We start from the raw sequence: 16,103 nt of genomic DNA, 5'->3' as shown, positions 1-16,103 counted from the left end.
TATACACATATATATATATATTGTTATGTAATATGCATAAGAATACAATTACCCTATGTGTGTGTGTGTGTGTGTGTTTATCACACACACTTTGATAAACACGTTTTTTAATAGTAATCCCTTTAAATAATGTGCATTTCACATTGAAATTGTTAACTTGTGCATTTAATAATAAAACATACAATAAAACGTTAAAAATATTGGTGTGCACAACAAATCATGCTACGTACTGAATAAGAAAAGTGTGGATGAGATCTAAAACCTCAAAGTCTATATGTTCATAATCTGTCATGAAAATATATTTGTTTGTCTTAAAAGGCTGAGTGATAGACAAGAGAACAGACCAATCAAAACAATCCCCCAAGTCTCAAGCTGGGTCACAGGCGCTGACCTCGTTGAGAAATGCATTTGCCAGCAAACACAGAAAAGATCATTCAAGTCCAAGGGGTAATACAAATACAAATTATATAAATTATTGTACGCAATAGCAAAAATTACCTAAACATAGTACATGAAAATACGTAAGCTTTAGACTACGTTTTTTCCTCTAGTAGCCTACATTGTGTATTGTCATTCATCTAGCTAATTCAATGCAACTTGGTAAAACGGCATAATATGAAACTGTTGAAGACGAAATTGATGATATGAATTTTGAAATCTGTACTAAAATCGAAAACCACATTTATGTAAAGCGCATACAAGGAAATACCGTAGGAACCAGAAAAATAAATTCCATCCGTTTGACGAAAACTTCCTAATGGAAATTGTTTCACACGCAACCGGGATTATATATATTATATAATCAAAAATGTATGATAAAATTCTACATACTAACTTAATACTCACAAAGGAAACGCTAACAACAAGGAAAATAAAGTTTAGACTATGGAATACGCAATTGCATGTAATTCACTCTGAATTATTTTAAAGTTTATTTTAAAGTTTTCATTTTGCTTTTCATGCATTTATGAACAGCTAATGATCAAAAACACTGCAAACGCAACTAAATGTATGTTCTTCTTGATCATTTCTGTACAATAAAAAATAAAAAATTAAAACTATTGTTTTAGTTTGGAGATAATAAATAAACCTTCCTCTTTTTATGTGTTTTTCCTATATATTTAAAAAATCCAGCACGTCAGTTTATTACGCAGAAAAAGATAGGGAAAACATAATACATAATAATCTCATCTTACAAAGAAAAAGAACGCAAATCAGCAATGAATAATATATTTAATATAAACATTTGTAATTAATCCACCTAATGGAATTTGCAATAGAGCGATATTAACTAAAAACTGATTAAATAGTGTGTCGTGAGAGGAAAATAGACTAGAATGTGTCAACATCGTCCCTATTCTATAAAAATGCATGTCCAGTTTAAAAACAGAGCCTACATGTATTCTTATAAAAGTGTATAGTATTACCCCTTCTTTATTTTGATTCATTTTGTAATAAATTTCTTTAATTTCCATGAAGTGTTTAATTTACTTGCCTCTCTCTTTCTTTTGCAGACGCATAAGCCACGTAACTGTAAGGCTATATCTGAAGACAGCGATTGTTCTTTGTTCTGTTGTTGCTTTCCTTGTCCGTAAAAATCGGCTAGATGGCGCCATTGCTCCATGCTGTACCACATAAATTCAACAACTTGACCCCAGTGACGTCAAGACGGTCTGGCGCATCAAGGCCACTTACAAAACCCTATTGGTCTGAAAATCACATGACAAAGCGCCTTGAATCCATAATTATGTTGCTGATATTTTTCGCCCCCCCAAAAGATGTCAGCGTCCTACTGTCCTTATCCACTTCGGCATAAAGGAGATTGTTTTGAATCAAAAGAAAAACAAGACAAGTAGCAAAATGTCATGCCCGAACAACGTGGCAGCCAACACATTCCTGATGGACTCGCTGGTGGGAGGAACGTCTCCTTACAGAGGTGAGAGCTATTCCACTAACTCCGGAATGTATATGCAAACGTCTGCAGAATATGGTTGCTCCATGATGGGTAGTTTTGGCATCGTTGGTACCCCGCTCTCCAAACGGGATGATCTGCAACCGACTGGGATGCATCTCAGCAGTTACCAGCACTCACATTACCTGTCGCAGCGGGACACTTGGATCGCAGGCTCTAAAACTTACAGAGGCTCACAACCTGTTGCCCAGCCTTTGCACCCATGCTCGTTTCCAGCCAGTAGTGTGAAAGAGGAAGCAATTTCTTGTCTTTACCAGCCTGATATCGACAGCGCTAAGGAGTCCGCCGAGAAATCCACCTACATCCGTCTGGGAGACAATAACAGCCACCCGACTCAAAGCGCCGTCTCCACCCCCGATTATTTCCGACGGAACCAGGTGTACGCCAGTGAAAGGGGCCGCCATGGAGATGAGTTCGGCTCGGACTTTAACCCAATAGCCAGAATATCCACGCCTGTTGAAGCACTAGCTGCAGATTCCTATGTCAAAAGCAGCAAAGAAAGGCAGGACCCAGAAGACAAGGGAGGGAATACGCAGGAAGACGACATGGATCAGAGACAGACTAGAAAAGAGGAGAGTGTCTCAAAAACAGACAGTTGTACTGATGATTCCGAGAGCGAATTGAAAGGTGATAACTAATTCCTTCTCTCTCTCTCCCTCTACTAGCTACTACTACTACACACACACACACAATAACAGCGCGCTCCCTTCTATGCAGGCAACAACATGTGAAATGACAACCAAGTTGCACGTCAAAATAGAAGACCTTTTAGCTTGCTGCACCGACGATTGTTCGGGCCCTGTGTGCATCATAACTATGTCTTACAGGCCCACATGGGTTGTTCGTCTGTTTTTACAGAACAGCAGTCAGTTAAACAATATCAGCACTACTTAAAATTGAAACGGCGTTTAACACCGTTGCCAAATTAAAAATAGGTCTTGGCACTGATATAAACAGGATCACTTTAGGATTAACACCCTGTGTTAAAGTGCGCTCTTACACATCCACGCAAGCATAACAAAACAAAACAGTACACGCTAATCCGTTAAATTCTATTAAATTAGATTTTTTATTGCACTCCAGTTGGTTGTTTACAGGCACATTCAGTTATACCCGCAATAGAGTAGGGAAATAAAAATGTCGTCTTCACCGCATCCCCCGCACAAATGCATGTAAATATATGTAATTCAAAGTATTTTGTTTTGTTTATTTTTTTCATACATGTTTAAATTAAGAATTAGAAATTCCATTAGTTTGCATAATTACTTGATGGTATTGGTAAATATTTGTATAGAATTTTGTAGACATTGAACGAAAAAAAAACAATTGGCGTTTAAATAAATAAAGTTTATTTAAAATATTTAAAACATTTAATTAGCAAGGCATTTTTGCGCTTATATTGTAATATTGTTTTTGTAATCTGTCGTTATAAAATGTAAACCATTCCATTCAAATCGTATAAAGGAAATTTGAAATCAGTGTGTGGTCCTAAAATAATTAAATAAATACCTGTGGTTTACTAAATGTGTAACTGATATAACTGAGGGATACGACAAACAATTCTGACGTCTTTATTTAGCTTACTAAGCCCTATTATGCTCACACAATTAGTTAAATTCTGTCTTTTAAAATGTATCATTCTTATTTCATTTTCTTGTTTAATTCCCGTTTTTAACATGTTAGGTAGGCTAAGTATGAAATTTTATGAAATCTGCAGTATTAACACACAAGTTGTTTCATCTGAAACAGTTGCGTCTTTTGTTTTGAAGTCTTTGCTGATTGTTTGTTAATTTAACATGACAAATTAGCCAAACATGAAAAGAAATGTTTTATATGACTTTATGTAGTTTGCATATTAATCATTATTTAGTTTAAGAAAATTATTTTCTGTTTTGGTAGATGACGTTTCAATTAAAAGTAATTCCAGGCCGATGACCAATGGAGACTAAAATCAAACAATTAAAATTGTGAAACTGGACGGAAATGTTTTTTTTAAAGTACAACAATGTACAGATAATAATTGAAAATTCGTAAAAGAAAATATCAGATGTTAAATGAGCAAAATGGGGGAATCGGCATCACTGCATAGCTTTGATACTGCTAAGAATAAGGCCATTTTTAAATTAAACCGTTAGATCATAAACTGTAGACTCTTACGTGCAATAAATTCGGCATAATGTTTATTCTGATGACCAAAAAAAAGTATATGAATATTTTGTGGGGAAGAAACTAAATTTAGGCAAGCGAGCATTTGTAGCGTCACAGTCAGTTCTATCTTGCAATCATACTCTGGCATAACATTTTTTTCTCTCTCTTGTTTACTTCTGTAGATGAGGCTAAATTGGAAAAAACCACGGGGAACTGGCTAAAAGCGAAAAGTGGACGAAAGAAGAGATGTCCTTACACAAAGCATCAGACACTTGAGCTAGAGAAGGAGTTCTTGTTCAACATGTACTTGACTCGAGAGCGCCGTCTGGAGATCAGCAAGAGTATCAACCTCACAGACAGACAGGTCAAGATCTGGTTCCAAAACAGAAGGATGAAGCTAAAGAAGCTCAACAGAGAAAGTCGCGTTCGAGAGCTAACCGGCTATAGTTTCAACTGAGCGCTTAAGACAGACAAAGGAAGAAATAAGAAATTACATGCTCTCTCGCGTTTCCCACGTTCAGCCCCTCTCTATTATTTAATCTCTCTTTTTTCTGATTTTTCCTTTTGCATTCACAGACTCACGCACACATACAAATACAGAACAGCAAAGCACTGGCCCATGACTTTTAATGCAAAGGGACTGAAAGATCCTGCAAACAATAGGCCTATCTAGTTTACATCCGAACCTAATTTATCACTGTTGAACAGATCAGAATAATAATTGTAATTATGCCAGTAGAGTAGGAAAAGGATGCTTGGAGCAAATATTCGTGGCAGATTTGTAATTTTCAAAAACTTAACTCAGAATATATGAACGAGATGTCCATTCGATGTCTTAGATTAGTTTGTTTGCTGTCAGTGCGCTTGTCCTACAATGCGCGCTCTGTATTTTGCATGCTTTGTTCTTTGACGTGTATTTGTCAATTTGATGTTTAACTCGAGAGGCTGATAAATAAAACAGGGGGTGGGAAAATATAATGTCCTGGTATGTCCTTCCCCTTGCATGATTTCTCGTATATTCTGTTGACAGAGAAATTTTGGGTGAAGACAGGGAAGAGAGGCAGAAGGAGAAAGTGCATAGCACTTTCAGTATGAGTGGGAGACCCATAACGTTGATTTAAATATTATCCAGGTGACCACAGTAAGTCAAGGTCATAAAATTGTAATGTCATGACGGTCCTGGAAAGCGCTGGGGGTGGATTTTATGATCTGCAAATATAATGTGCTGCTGCAGTAAAGATGCATTAAAAGGTGAGTGGAGGAGGGCTAATTCACATACTCGGAACTGCAATGTGCTGGCCTCGCTGACGCGCTCTGCGGTCTGCCTGGCTGTTTTGGAACCAGGAACCTTTCTTTATGGAGTAATGGAACGCTATGATACGATGGACTGAACACGGAGGAATCCAAGACCTACAGCGGCGGTGAATGAATGAGTGGATCCTATGAGCTACGTTAATCAGACCGTGTGCAGAACGTTCAAGGTAGGATAACGTTTTCCTTATTTTTTATCGATTGAGCTCGAGGGAGGCTATTTTGGATACCCTCAAGCGCTGACATGGATAACAGCTTTGATTTGAACGAATTTCTTGAGATGTGGACTTTGCTCTCAGTGCTTCTGACAGTTGTTGATAAGAGAGTGTTTTTGTGGTAATTGCGCCCCATCTTCCAAGTTAAAGTTGTGGAGATCTACGTACACTGATGTGTTATAAATAAACATCAGCTATTTGCAGTCCCACTGTAGGACAATTATTCTCTTTTTACTACAATTTAATTTTTAATTTGATCACTTTCCTGGTCTGCAAAAAGCCACAGAAAACACGTTTGACTGTCGTTCTTGTTGAAGGTCTATACTCATTTGCATGCTACTAATTTGGCAGTGTGTCTCTCTGAATCGTAGACATTTTTGTGTTGGAAATAGCAATGCTGGTTGATAGAAGTGTCAATTGGTGTTCAATTTGGTGTCAATTTTCGAAACTAGGCTACCCAAAGCTATGGCCTTTCAGGCATAGCAGAACTATCTATCTATTGTAATAGAACTATCACACACGATGTTTGATTAAATTACCGCTCGAGGCTCTGAGGAATGGAGTAAAATCCTTACTTATCTGTGCAGAGTTTGCTGTTTGTCTCCTCCTGTGGATAACGCCGTTACGCGCGGCTGGTGCGTGGTTTAGGTAGTTTCATGTTGTTGGGATTGGCTTCAAAATTAATCAGCTATTAATTTATTCTTTCCACATAAGTCAGTTCCATATGCGATTGCGTGTGTATGAGACTAAACACCTTTACAAGTTTGATTAATCTTGTCTGGCTTTGATGTTGTAGGCTACTCTTAGAAACCTGTCCTAACAAATACAAAATTAAACTCTTCATATTTTATTTTGAAGCGCTACGCTACTTTTTCATGTGGGCCAACCACACACTTTAACCTGCAAACGGCCAGGCTCAAATAGTAAAACTGCATTTGTAAAAGGCCGTTTAAACACTACTTATATTTGCATAACCGCAACATGAACAGTAGCAGTGGTTAGTAGTAACAGCACATGCAAAACCACATTAAAAAACTTTGCCACAACAGACTTACTGTGGCTAGTATCCATGGCAGACAATGTTTGACCTGTAGCTTCTGTACACGATAAACAGTGGACCTGTGTGGCTTCCTCGGGGAGATCAGACCTTAACAAATTCGTTAGTGTAACCTAATGTATATTTATTCTATATACTATTCTGTATATCAACATAATAATGTCGACTTGAAACGTTTTAGCTTTACATGATTTTATATACACACTGTTTTTTTCTGTAATTTCTACTCAGTATGTTAAATTATTCTAAATTCTACAATCCTTTCTACACTTACATTTATTAATTAGTAATACCTTTTAGTGCATACTTATACAGAAAAGCAGAGATAAGGAACAATATGTTTAGTTATAGTGCCTTTGTTTATTTTGTTCATTTGTTTGTTGAGTAGTTAGATGCATTGCGGAACGTGTCTTCAGATTTTTTAAAGTTAAATATTTCTAAATATATATATTTATGTATTATAAATCAGTCTAGATGTGTGGGTTTGGGGTTACCCCACATTAATAAGCGGGAATTTGTGCTATGATGTTATATTATACACTGTACAGTAGTAAGGAGACAACAGTACCTTCTAAAGCCATATCAGCTGTATAATATGTGGAAATAATAAGCTAATTTAGTTAAGGTAATGTTATTGGTTAAGTTGTTTGTTGTAAAGGGCCTCATCAGCGAATTGTCTTTTTTTCATGGGAGTAGTCTTTGGATTTCACCATATATGCTTGTTTTCTTAACCCCACCCCTCCCTTCAGCTGTTTTGCGACGGGAGCTTTTTCTCCTTTGCTCGCCTTTATGTGTCGGGCTGTAAAAGAGAATTTAGACTCTCAGAGGGAGAAAGGACTGTTAACATCATGGGGCAAACTTAGCCCGTTCCTTATTATGGCTCATTCTTTTAAATAGCCTAAGGATTGGTGGACATCAAAACACCTTCTTCTGCTTAGTATATATATAAAATAAGTTGAAATGATTGCTTGCGTTCGGAAGTATAGAGTACTATTTCCAAACGTGTGGCGCATTAGGCATATCTGTAGTAGCATTAGCAATGGCCTATTTGGTGCAGACCTTTATATGTAAGCATTTGAAAAGATGTTTACTATCAGACACTGGACGCGAATTTAACACAGATTATCATTGCCGGTTATTTTTCAGTGGCTTTGAATGAGGATAATTTGACTTTAGATTTGGCAAGATTTTTTTTAACGTTGTGCTTTAATTTCAGCTCTTTTGCTTCACTATTTTACTTTGTATTTTTAGTGAACAAACCTGAAGTCAATTTTAGCACACGTGGTTATTTTAAACGAATTAATCTTTTCAGATTAATCACGTTTTGTTATGTAGCTATATAATCTCTCCATTTACACTGAATTTAGTTTACGCATTTGTATGGAACTACGTTTGATTGCAGCTAGACCTAAATGAAAAGGGTTTCTTATCTAAACCAAGTTACTTTGCTATAAAGGTTTTTTACTCTGTTATCTGTTCAGTGCTGCTTTTTATCTTAGCTGGTGTCTTTACTTGGATATGACAAGTAACTGATTAGGCTATATTAATTCAGCTTACTTGTGTGAAAGGTTGAACCTTTGCGCTGTTGCTGTATTTCTGTTTATGTCGTCCAAGGCCACAAGCAATAATATGATGCTGTAATATGAGACTGTCTACCAGTTGTTATAACAATATAATTGAACTCTGAAATTGTTTTGTTCTCTCCGTAAATAAATAGGCTACAAAGACATCTAAGCACAAAATACTAAAAAACACAACATATTTATATCGTTACTTTTAATCAAAGATATGAAATCAACATTACAAATTTGCTAAAAACAGAAATGTTTGTTTTAATTTACTATATATTCAGCAGAATGCATTAAAGGAAACGGTATAGAGCATTATTATGTTCATGATGACCATGGCACACTCAAAGCTATTTTTCTTAAGGTACAATAAAATATAAAACGTAGTACTAGTACAGGACCTTATATTTTTAACACATAACATAATGAAATTGTGGAATGATTTTGGAGTTCAATATTCTGGATTGATACACATCTGTCTTTTAACACCGTATTGTCTTTTTAGGCGCAGTGGCGCTAGTAAAATGGGTCTAGGTATTCTGCAAGATGTAAACATTCCTCATTATACTTCAAAGCAAAAATAAATAAATAAATAAAAATGCTATTGCTTGAAATAAATTAAGAAAAAAATAAAATATTGAAGAAAATATTCATTTTAACCTGATGTTTTTGTTTTTGTTTTTTTACTATAAACATCAGTATTAAAGCGAATACTGACGTCGATCAAAGAGTAGCCTAACTTTATATAACAGACGCTGGAGATTAATGTTGATGTATTCCAGTAAATCAAAGTGCATTAGCAATGATACTGCCATGCTGTTGTTGTCTCAGAATGGAAAGTACTCTGATGTTTCTTAATGACAATTTAAAACCAATTTGAAGGATTCAATTATGCTAATACAAGAAAAAAGGTATGTGTAGCTACAATATAAAACTCCATTGTTTATTATAGTTACACGAGACTACGAAATGCATTAGTGGAATCATGGGCGAATAAGCAGCTCCTTGTACAGTATATACAAGAAATTTGCTGTATTTTAGCCACACAGGAAAGTGCTGTGTTTTAGATATGATACGTACATGTAAGTCTCTGTATCTTATTTTTTTTTTAAAGTATGTTATAGACTAATGTGTATAAACCGTGTGATGTTCTAAAAGCTACATTTTGGGATGGACAGAACAGTGAGCTCACTAGTGCACTCGTAAATGTGCAGTGTGCACCGCAGTCTCATTTTTATCCTGAGTCACCCTGCACAGCTGCCAAGACTGCAGCGAATACTATATTCCACAGATTTGTACAGTTTAAGCACAAGATCGTTATCCTATAAATGAATGCGACCACATAGCGAATTATAAATTATATCTCCCCTGTTCGAGGGACAGAGCGTAACAAAATTGGTATTCTATCTATAAAATTTACATCAGGTGTGAAAAATATCCTTGTTAGTCACCGAATTAATTTGAATCTCTTTATAGTTAATTTTAATGCACACAAAACTGAAATGTTAAATGAGGCTGGACAAAGATTACAATTTTAGTAAGAAGTTTCAAAGACACTCATAAAAGAGTCAACAAAATTTTTATTCTCCTAAAAAATCGTTCATTTCAAAACAACATTATATCATCAAACAAATTGCATCATGTATCATGTTAACATTAACAACATTAGAACACAATAATAAGAAAAAAATTACAATTAATAAATAAACGTAAGTGAAAAACAGTGACGATGGAAACAACTTTAGCATCAAGGTACCACGCCCTCGGAAAAACATAGATAAAGGCTCTTTAGCTGCACTTAGCCTATGTTTTTGTATATGTGTTACAGTTATTCACAGATGTTGCTGAGGAATGTGTAACATTAACCACTTTATACATGTTTGTTCTGTATATGTCACAGTTATTCTAACAATTTGATTAGATGCATTGATCCCCTGAATATGCCACAGCCTCCCACCAAAGCTTTCAATTATTTATACTGTGAGAAGATTTTGTTTTCACATTTGTTCAGAGAATCTAAATTATATTGATTCCGCAGTATATTACAAGGAGAAATCAAATCCACGCCACAATCAAAAAGCTGCCACGCCTTCCTTTAAAACGCATAATGAGTTAATGAAACGGCATAAAAGTACAAATATAGTGTCCTTTGCTTCCTTTTGCTTTTAGTTGTTTTGCTGATTCAAAAACTTTAATTAGCTCTGTAACAAGCTGTTTTACAACTGAAAAGAGAGGCATAATGGCACTAATTACTTTGAGTCGTGTCTCTGTAAACTATTTAACTAATATAACATTGTAACCGTTTTAATAACTTTTTGCCGCACAAAGGTAATATTAAGAGTCCGAATTGCCCACGTATTGTTATTTGGTGTGTCTATATTTTGATAATGTCTGGTGTTCCCACAGAAAACAGGACGGAAAAAAAGCCTGACCTCATGTGGCCGGTTTCATAGTGGGCCTAACACTGACAATGACTGCAGACCAAAATCAACATATTTCCAAGTGTCGCAATACGCTTAGAAAAAAAATTTTAATCTAAAATGCAGTGAGTCACATATTAACTGAAAAATGTTCAAGCGGGCCACAATCAAAAAGCTGCCACGCCTTCCTTTAAAACGCATAATGAGTTAATGAAACGGCATAAAAGTACAAATATAGTGTCCTTTGCTTCCTTTTGCTTTTAGTTGTTTTGCTGATTCAAAAACTTTAATTAGCTCTGTAACAAGCTGTTTTACAACTGAAAAGAGAGGCATAATGGCACTAATTACTTTGAGTCGTGTCTCTGTAAACTATTTAACTAATATAACATTGTAACCGTTTTAATAACTTTTTGCCGCACAAAGGTAATATTAAGAGTCCGAATTGCCCACGTATTGTTATTTGGTGTGTCTATATTTTGATAATGTCTGGTGTTCCCACAGAAAACAGGACGGAAAAAAAGCCTGACCTCATGTGGCCGGTTTCATAGTGGGCCTAACACTGACAATGACTGCAGACCAAAATCAACATATTTCCAAGTGTCGCAATACGCTTAGAAAAAAAAAATTTAATCTAAAATACAGTGAGTCACATATTAACTGAAAAATGTTCAAGCGGTGTCATTTTTACGCAACGGCATGGCGTTAAAGTAGCCTATTTAATAGATTTGTAGTATATATTTTTTTCTGTTTATGTGTGAGCCAGTATTAATAATTCAAAATGACGAAACCAAACGAAACTAAACATTTACACTCACAAATATTTCACATAGTTTTATGTTTAGTTTTAGTATATAATTTTATTTTCAGTTAACAAGATTATTTGTCGTATTACAACAACTGGAATTAAGTTCGATAGAATAAAATGGCTAATTACATAACAAAAAGAAAAGAAAATGAAAAGGAACGGTAAGTACAACGAGTTCACAAAATTGTGTAGATTGTATTATGCAGATGCCTTTTCAAAAATATCGCAGTAAAATTGATAAAGCTAACAACGCCTTTTCCTAGCTTTATCTCACAATTTAAAGAGCTATGTGAACAGTCACTCGTCTGTTTTCTAGTATATTCGACAAAGGTTTGATGAGAAATGAAGAAACCAAACGAAACTAAACATTTACACTCACAAATATTTCACATAGTTTTATGTTTAGTTTTAGTATATAATTTTATTTTCAGTTAACAAGATTATTTGTCGTATTACAACAACTGGAATTAAGTTCGATAGAATCGCAAAAATGGCTAATTACATAACAAAAAGAAAAGAAAATGAAAAGGAACGGTAAGTACAAAGAATTTACAAAACTTGTGTAGATTGTATTATGCAGATGCCTTTTCAAAAATATCGCAGTAAAATTGATAAAGCTAACAACGCCTTTTCCTAGCGTTATCTCACAATTTAAAGAGCTATGTGAACAGTCACCCGTCTGTTTTCTAGTATATTCGACAAAGGTTTGATGAGACGTCTTTCACATGCGTGTTGGTTTTATGTTATATCAGGAACTCAACTGCAGTTTTATTAACGACACGTTTATGAACAATCAAATGGTCCTCGTAAAAATTTATTGAAGGACATAAAAGCATGCACGACCACTTGACGAATATAGCCGCAGTTGTGGTGCGTTTTCAGGCGTCTTACTATTCCCACCGCCCCGATTTGTTTAAAACTCCATTTTATGAGGGATATCCCAATTGTATTTATTTGAAACTCGTGGAAAACAGAACTTCAGTGCGTAAAAGCAACCCTCTAGACAACACAAGAGCCGTATATTTGTCAAAAGTATTCCATTGGGTCCTTTCCAATTATATAGAATTAATAGTGAAACTGAGAAAGAAATATACAACATTTTCTTTTTTCTAATTGTTTTAATAAATAACATTGTGCAGTGAGGGATGCGCACAAGGCTAGCCACAGCACAGTAGCATTCTCTCGACAGAGATTGATTACACCAACAAATAGTGCCCTTTTTAAGACCGTTAACACACACACTCTGCTGCTTCGCAAGGCTACAAATAACTATTTACCTGGATCAGTTGCATCACAATATACTAGAAACACACCATCTTCATATATTTAGGCTCGATGCAAAAAAAAAGACAACATTAGTATTTAGCAACCTACTGCAAGCTCGAAGTGCATTGCTGTTCCAGGAGAACGCGCGCATTGTTCTGCTGTGCAGTTTTTCAGGGGGTAAATGCAATCACGTGTTCCATCGGCGTCCAATCCCAGCTGGGGAAGCTTTCTGAAATAATTACCTGTCTTGATTGTTCTACGGTCAGATAAAAAAGTACACATACACTCCATATAATAATCGGATGCATGTAAAAGAGAAGGGAAACATCGCCATGTCGGCTACGGGTCCCATAAGTAATTATTATGTGGATTCCTTGATCAACCATGAGAGCGAGGATGTTCTGGCGAGTCGTTTCACAGCCACTGGTCCGATATCCTCCAGCTCACGCCCGACGCCCCTGGTACCGGAATGCGCGGATTACCCGTCTTGCAGCTTTGCCCCGAAACCACCAGTCTTTACTACCTCGTGGGCCCCTGTTCACTCCCAGTCGTCAGTGGTTTACCATCCATACACTCACCAACCTCACCTAGGCACAGACTCAAGGTACGTTCGCTCTTGGCTGGAGCCTATCCCCGGCACCGTGTCTTTTCCAGGATACGCAGGGAATAGCAGGCACTACGGGCTGAAGCCCGACACCTTCCAGGATCCCCGTGCTGGAGACTGTTTGGGCTCGAACGGACGCACTTACACGGATTATCTCTACTGCTCCGCCGTCGACATTCGAGAAAAGCAACAGAACACACCATCGCCTGAGACGGAGAGTTTGTCTTCCGGGAAGCACAAAGACGACAAGCCTGAATTAGACCCAAGTAAGTTAGAGCTATTCTTGTTTACAACCGAGAATGGGATGCTTCCCAGTTTATTGCGTTCGCTTGGTGGTTGGTTGTTGTCCGTCGTAAAACCAAGTTCTATACCCATTCATCCTCTGTGCTGTTCTCGGCCGACTCAAGTCTGCTTTGGGGCTATCCATTGATGACAAACGCCATAGGATTGGGTTGTAAAACGGGTGTGAGCTATAAAAATGGTCTCCTAAAAAGCCAAGTCTGGCAAAGAAGGTTGCATGTGATGTTTACAAATAGCCGTACCATTATCATTATCATTAATTTTTGTACGATATTCTTATATTACTGTGCTTTATTTAATGTGCAAATTTATACATTTAGCCTGCCTTTGGCTCAGTAGCAATACATGCGGGGATGCCTATTAACATTTCAAATTATGTATTTACATAGATAATTTTAGGTTTCAAGTGTGATCTATTTTATTATAACCTATAAATACTAAATTGCTTTTGAATTATAGGCTACTTGTCGTGGACTGTATTACAACATAACTACTGAAGTGTCAAATTAAAAATGTAAAAACCGGGAGCTGTTGTTTTGAACTGTTCAATTAAATATATTTTATATATAAATGAAACATAGCATTTACATTAAAAACAGCGCGTGGAATGTTCACAGTGCATTCACTGCATAGCAGAACTCTGAGCGTAGACTTGTGAAGGCTTGAGTCACAAGCCTTTGCTTTTTTATGGGCCTATAAAGCAAATAGGTACATTCACCAGTTTACAGCGCCATTTCTTTCTAAGAGTTTGCAAAGCTATTTGAAATAGACAGAGATAGGGGGACCTCCTATGAAATTACCTGGTATTTACACGTATTAAGCCTGCACATTTAATTGAAGACTAATCAAAAATGAGAAGTGTTGTTAGGTGCTACAATTGAAAAAAAATATACAGCTTTATACACATGGCTGTCCGGCTATCATAAGCAAGAAAGAAAAAACTTGGATCTATAATCCAGTAAAAATGCGACATTTGTCTATTTTGGATAGCGTGTTTGTTTACAGCAGCACCTAATCACACTTTTATACATTGTTTTTCAGATAATCCTGTGGCAAACTGGATCCATGCGCGCTCAACTCGAAAGAAGCGTTGTCCATACACCAAGTATCAAACACTCGAACTCGAAAAGGAATTTTTATTCAATATGTACCTCACAAGAGACCGGCGATATGAGGTAGCAAGGGTGCTGAATCTGACGGAGCGACAAGTCAAAATCTGGTTCCAGAACCGACGGATGAAGATGAAGAAAATGAACAAAGAAAAAAACGACCGTAAAGAACAATAGACCAAAAGTCACTCATCAGAAAAAGACTGAAGGAAAATCATCATTTAGTATCGTTATGAGTCTTAATATTTGCACCTCCGGCCCATAACAGGAACAGAGAAAACGAAAAAGCTATCCTATATGGATGTCCTTCAAAACGTTATGATATAAGTATGATTTAATGTAAATGTAATTTTACCATCCTGACGTAAGTCATATTAATACTATAAGTAGTTTGGATTTACATAACATTTCTTTACTCACAAATACAAAAGTGGACTCTGCAGAGAGGCTGCCCCGAGGTTTCAGAGAGAAAATACTTGAACTACTTTATTTTCAAATTCCTAATTTATGCTCTCTACGTGGTTGTTTCTTTTCTATATGCTTCCATTATTTGTAGGAGGGTTGAAAGCCGAATATTTTATAAAGAATAACAATTCTGTAGTTAAAAACATATACGTGTTTGCGTCGATGTGCTTAGTTTGTTTCTGATGTACCTGTTTGTGTATTTTACATTCTTTAAACTGTAAATGAGTTTCATCATAGATTGTAGATATATCCAAATATATACAACCATGTTAATATGACTTTTGTGTCTCATTCCATTTATTTGACCGCAGAAGGCATGCAGTTTTCAAGAACGAGTTAAATGTGTGCTATCCAGTTATAGCATAGTGTTTGGCCTTACACATACAATGTTCTCATGTGGAAAGTATCGAGGTTGGAGTAAGTGTACGATGGCAAGGCCATTGTAAAGAGGTTGTTAGTGTGACCGTCGAAATATCAAATTTGCACATCCCACAAAGATCAAATACCGAAACGCCTGTGGTAGGCCTCATTCACTCCCGTGCCTTATTTATTGACTTATTTTGGTATTTAATTGCAGGCCAGTTTCCAAGCACTGAAACCCTTTTTCCTCATTTTAAATTCGATTTTATTTTATTTTGACATTTAAATACAACACATAAATAGATAATTATTAATGTTGTTTGTAATTGTAGTTTTATGTGAATTAATATGACAACTTTTCAAAGGAAAAAAAGTAGCCAGTATACCGCTGTTTAAATCGGTGGTACCGATATGTCAGAGCCACAAAATACATAGATGTTTTACAGAAATGTCAACAACCTTGAGCAAATAAATAAATTCAAAATAAATCAAAAACATTAACT

At 36.1% G+C, this 16,103-nt stretch overlaps 2 protein-coding genes across 2 annotated transcripts; both read left to right on the top strand.

Annotated features, from left to right (window-relative positions):
• Positions 1-1,503: 1,503 nt before the first annotated feature.
• LOC107714961 (homeobox protein Hox-C10a-like) lies at positions 1,504-5,091 on the top strand. Its single transcript, XM_016520959.1, has 2 exons — positions 1,504-2,599; positions 4,303-5,091. The coding sequence occupies exons 1-2, from the start codon at positions 1,861-1,863 to the stop codon at positions 4,575-4,577; spliced, it is 1,014 nt and encodes a 337-aa protein (XP_016376445.1). The 5' UTR covers positions 1,504-1,860; the 3' UTR covers positions 4,578-5,091.
• A 7,116-nt stretch (positions 5,092-12,207) lies between these two features.
• Positions 12,208-15,747, top strand: LOC107714960 (homeobox protein Hox-C9a). Its single transcript, XM_016520958.1, has 2 exons — positions 12,208-13,632; positions 14,708-15,747. The coding sequence occupies exons 1-2, from the start codon at positions 13,065-13,067 to the stop codon at positions 14,950-14,952; spliced, it is 813 nt and encodes a 270-aa protein (XP_016376444.1). The 5' UTR covers positions 12,208-13,064; the 3' UTR covers positions 14,953-15,747.
• The last annotated feature ends 356 nt before the right edge of the window (positions 15,748-16,103 follow it).

Source organism: Sinocyclocheilus rhinocerous, unplaced genomic scaffold (genome assembly GCF_001515625.1).
Source record: "Sinocyclocheilus rhinocerous isolate Xijiao unplaced genomic scaffold, SAMN03320098_v1.1 scaffold28, whole genome shotgun sequence".
Classification (NCBI taxonomy): Eukaryota; Metazoa; Chordata; class Actinopteri; order Cypriniformes; family Cyprinidae; genus Sinocyclocheilus; species Sinocyclocheilus rhinocerous.
This window is presented reverse-complemented; position numbering and strand designations above follow the sequence as displayed.

Bases quoted from the DNA above. Each gene is read 5' to 3' on its own strand.
- LOC107714961 (XM_016520959.1), top strand. From the start codon at position 1,861: ATGTCATGCCCGAACAACGTGGCAGCCAACACATTCCTGATGGACTCG. The intron at 2,600-4,302 runs GTGATAACTAAT...TTACTTCTGTAG, and splicing joins TTCCGAGAGCGAATTGAAAG to ATGAGGCTAAATTGGAAAAA.
- LOC107714960 (XM_016520958.1), top strand. From the start codon at position 13,065: ATGCATGTAAAAGAGAAGGGAAACATCGCCATGTCGGCTACGGGTCCC. The intron at 13,633-14,707 runs GTAAGTTAGAGC...ATTGTTTTTCAG, and splicing joins CAAGCCTGAATTAGACCCAA to ATAATCCTGTGGCAAACTGG.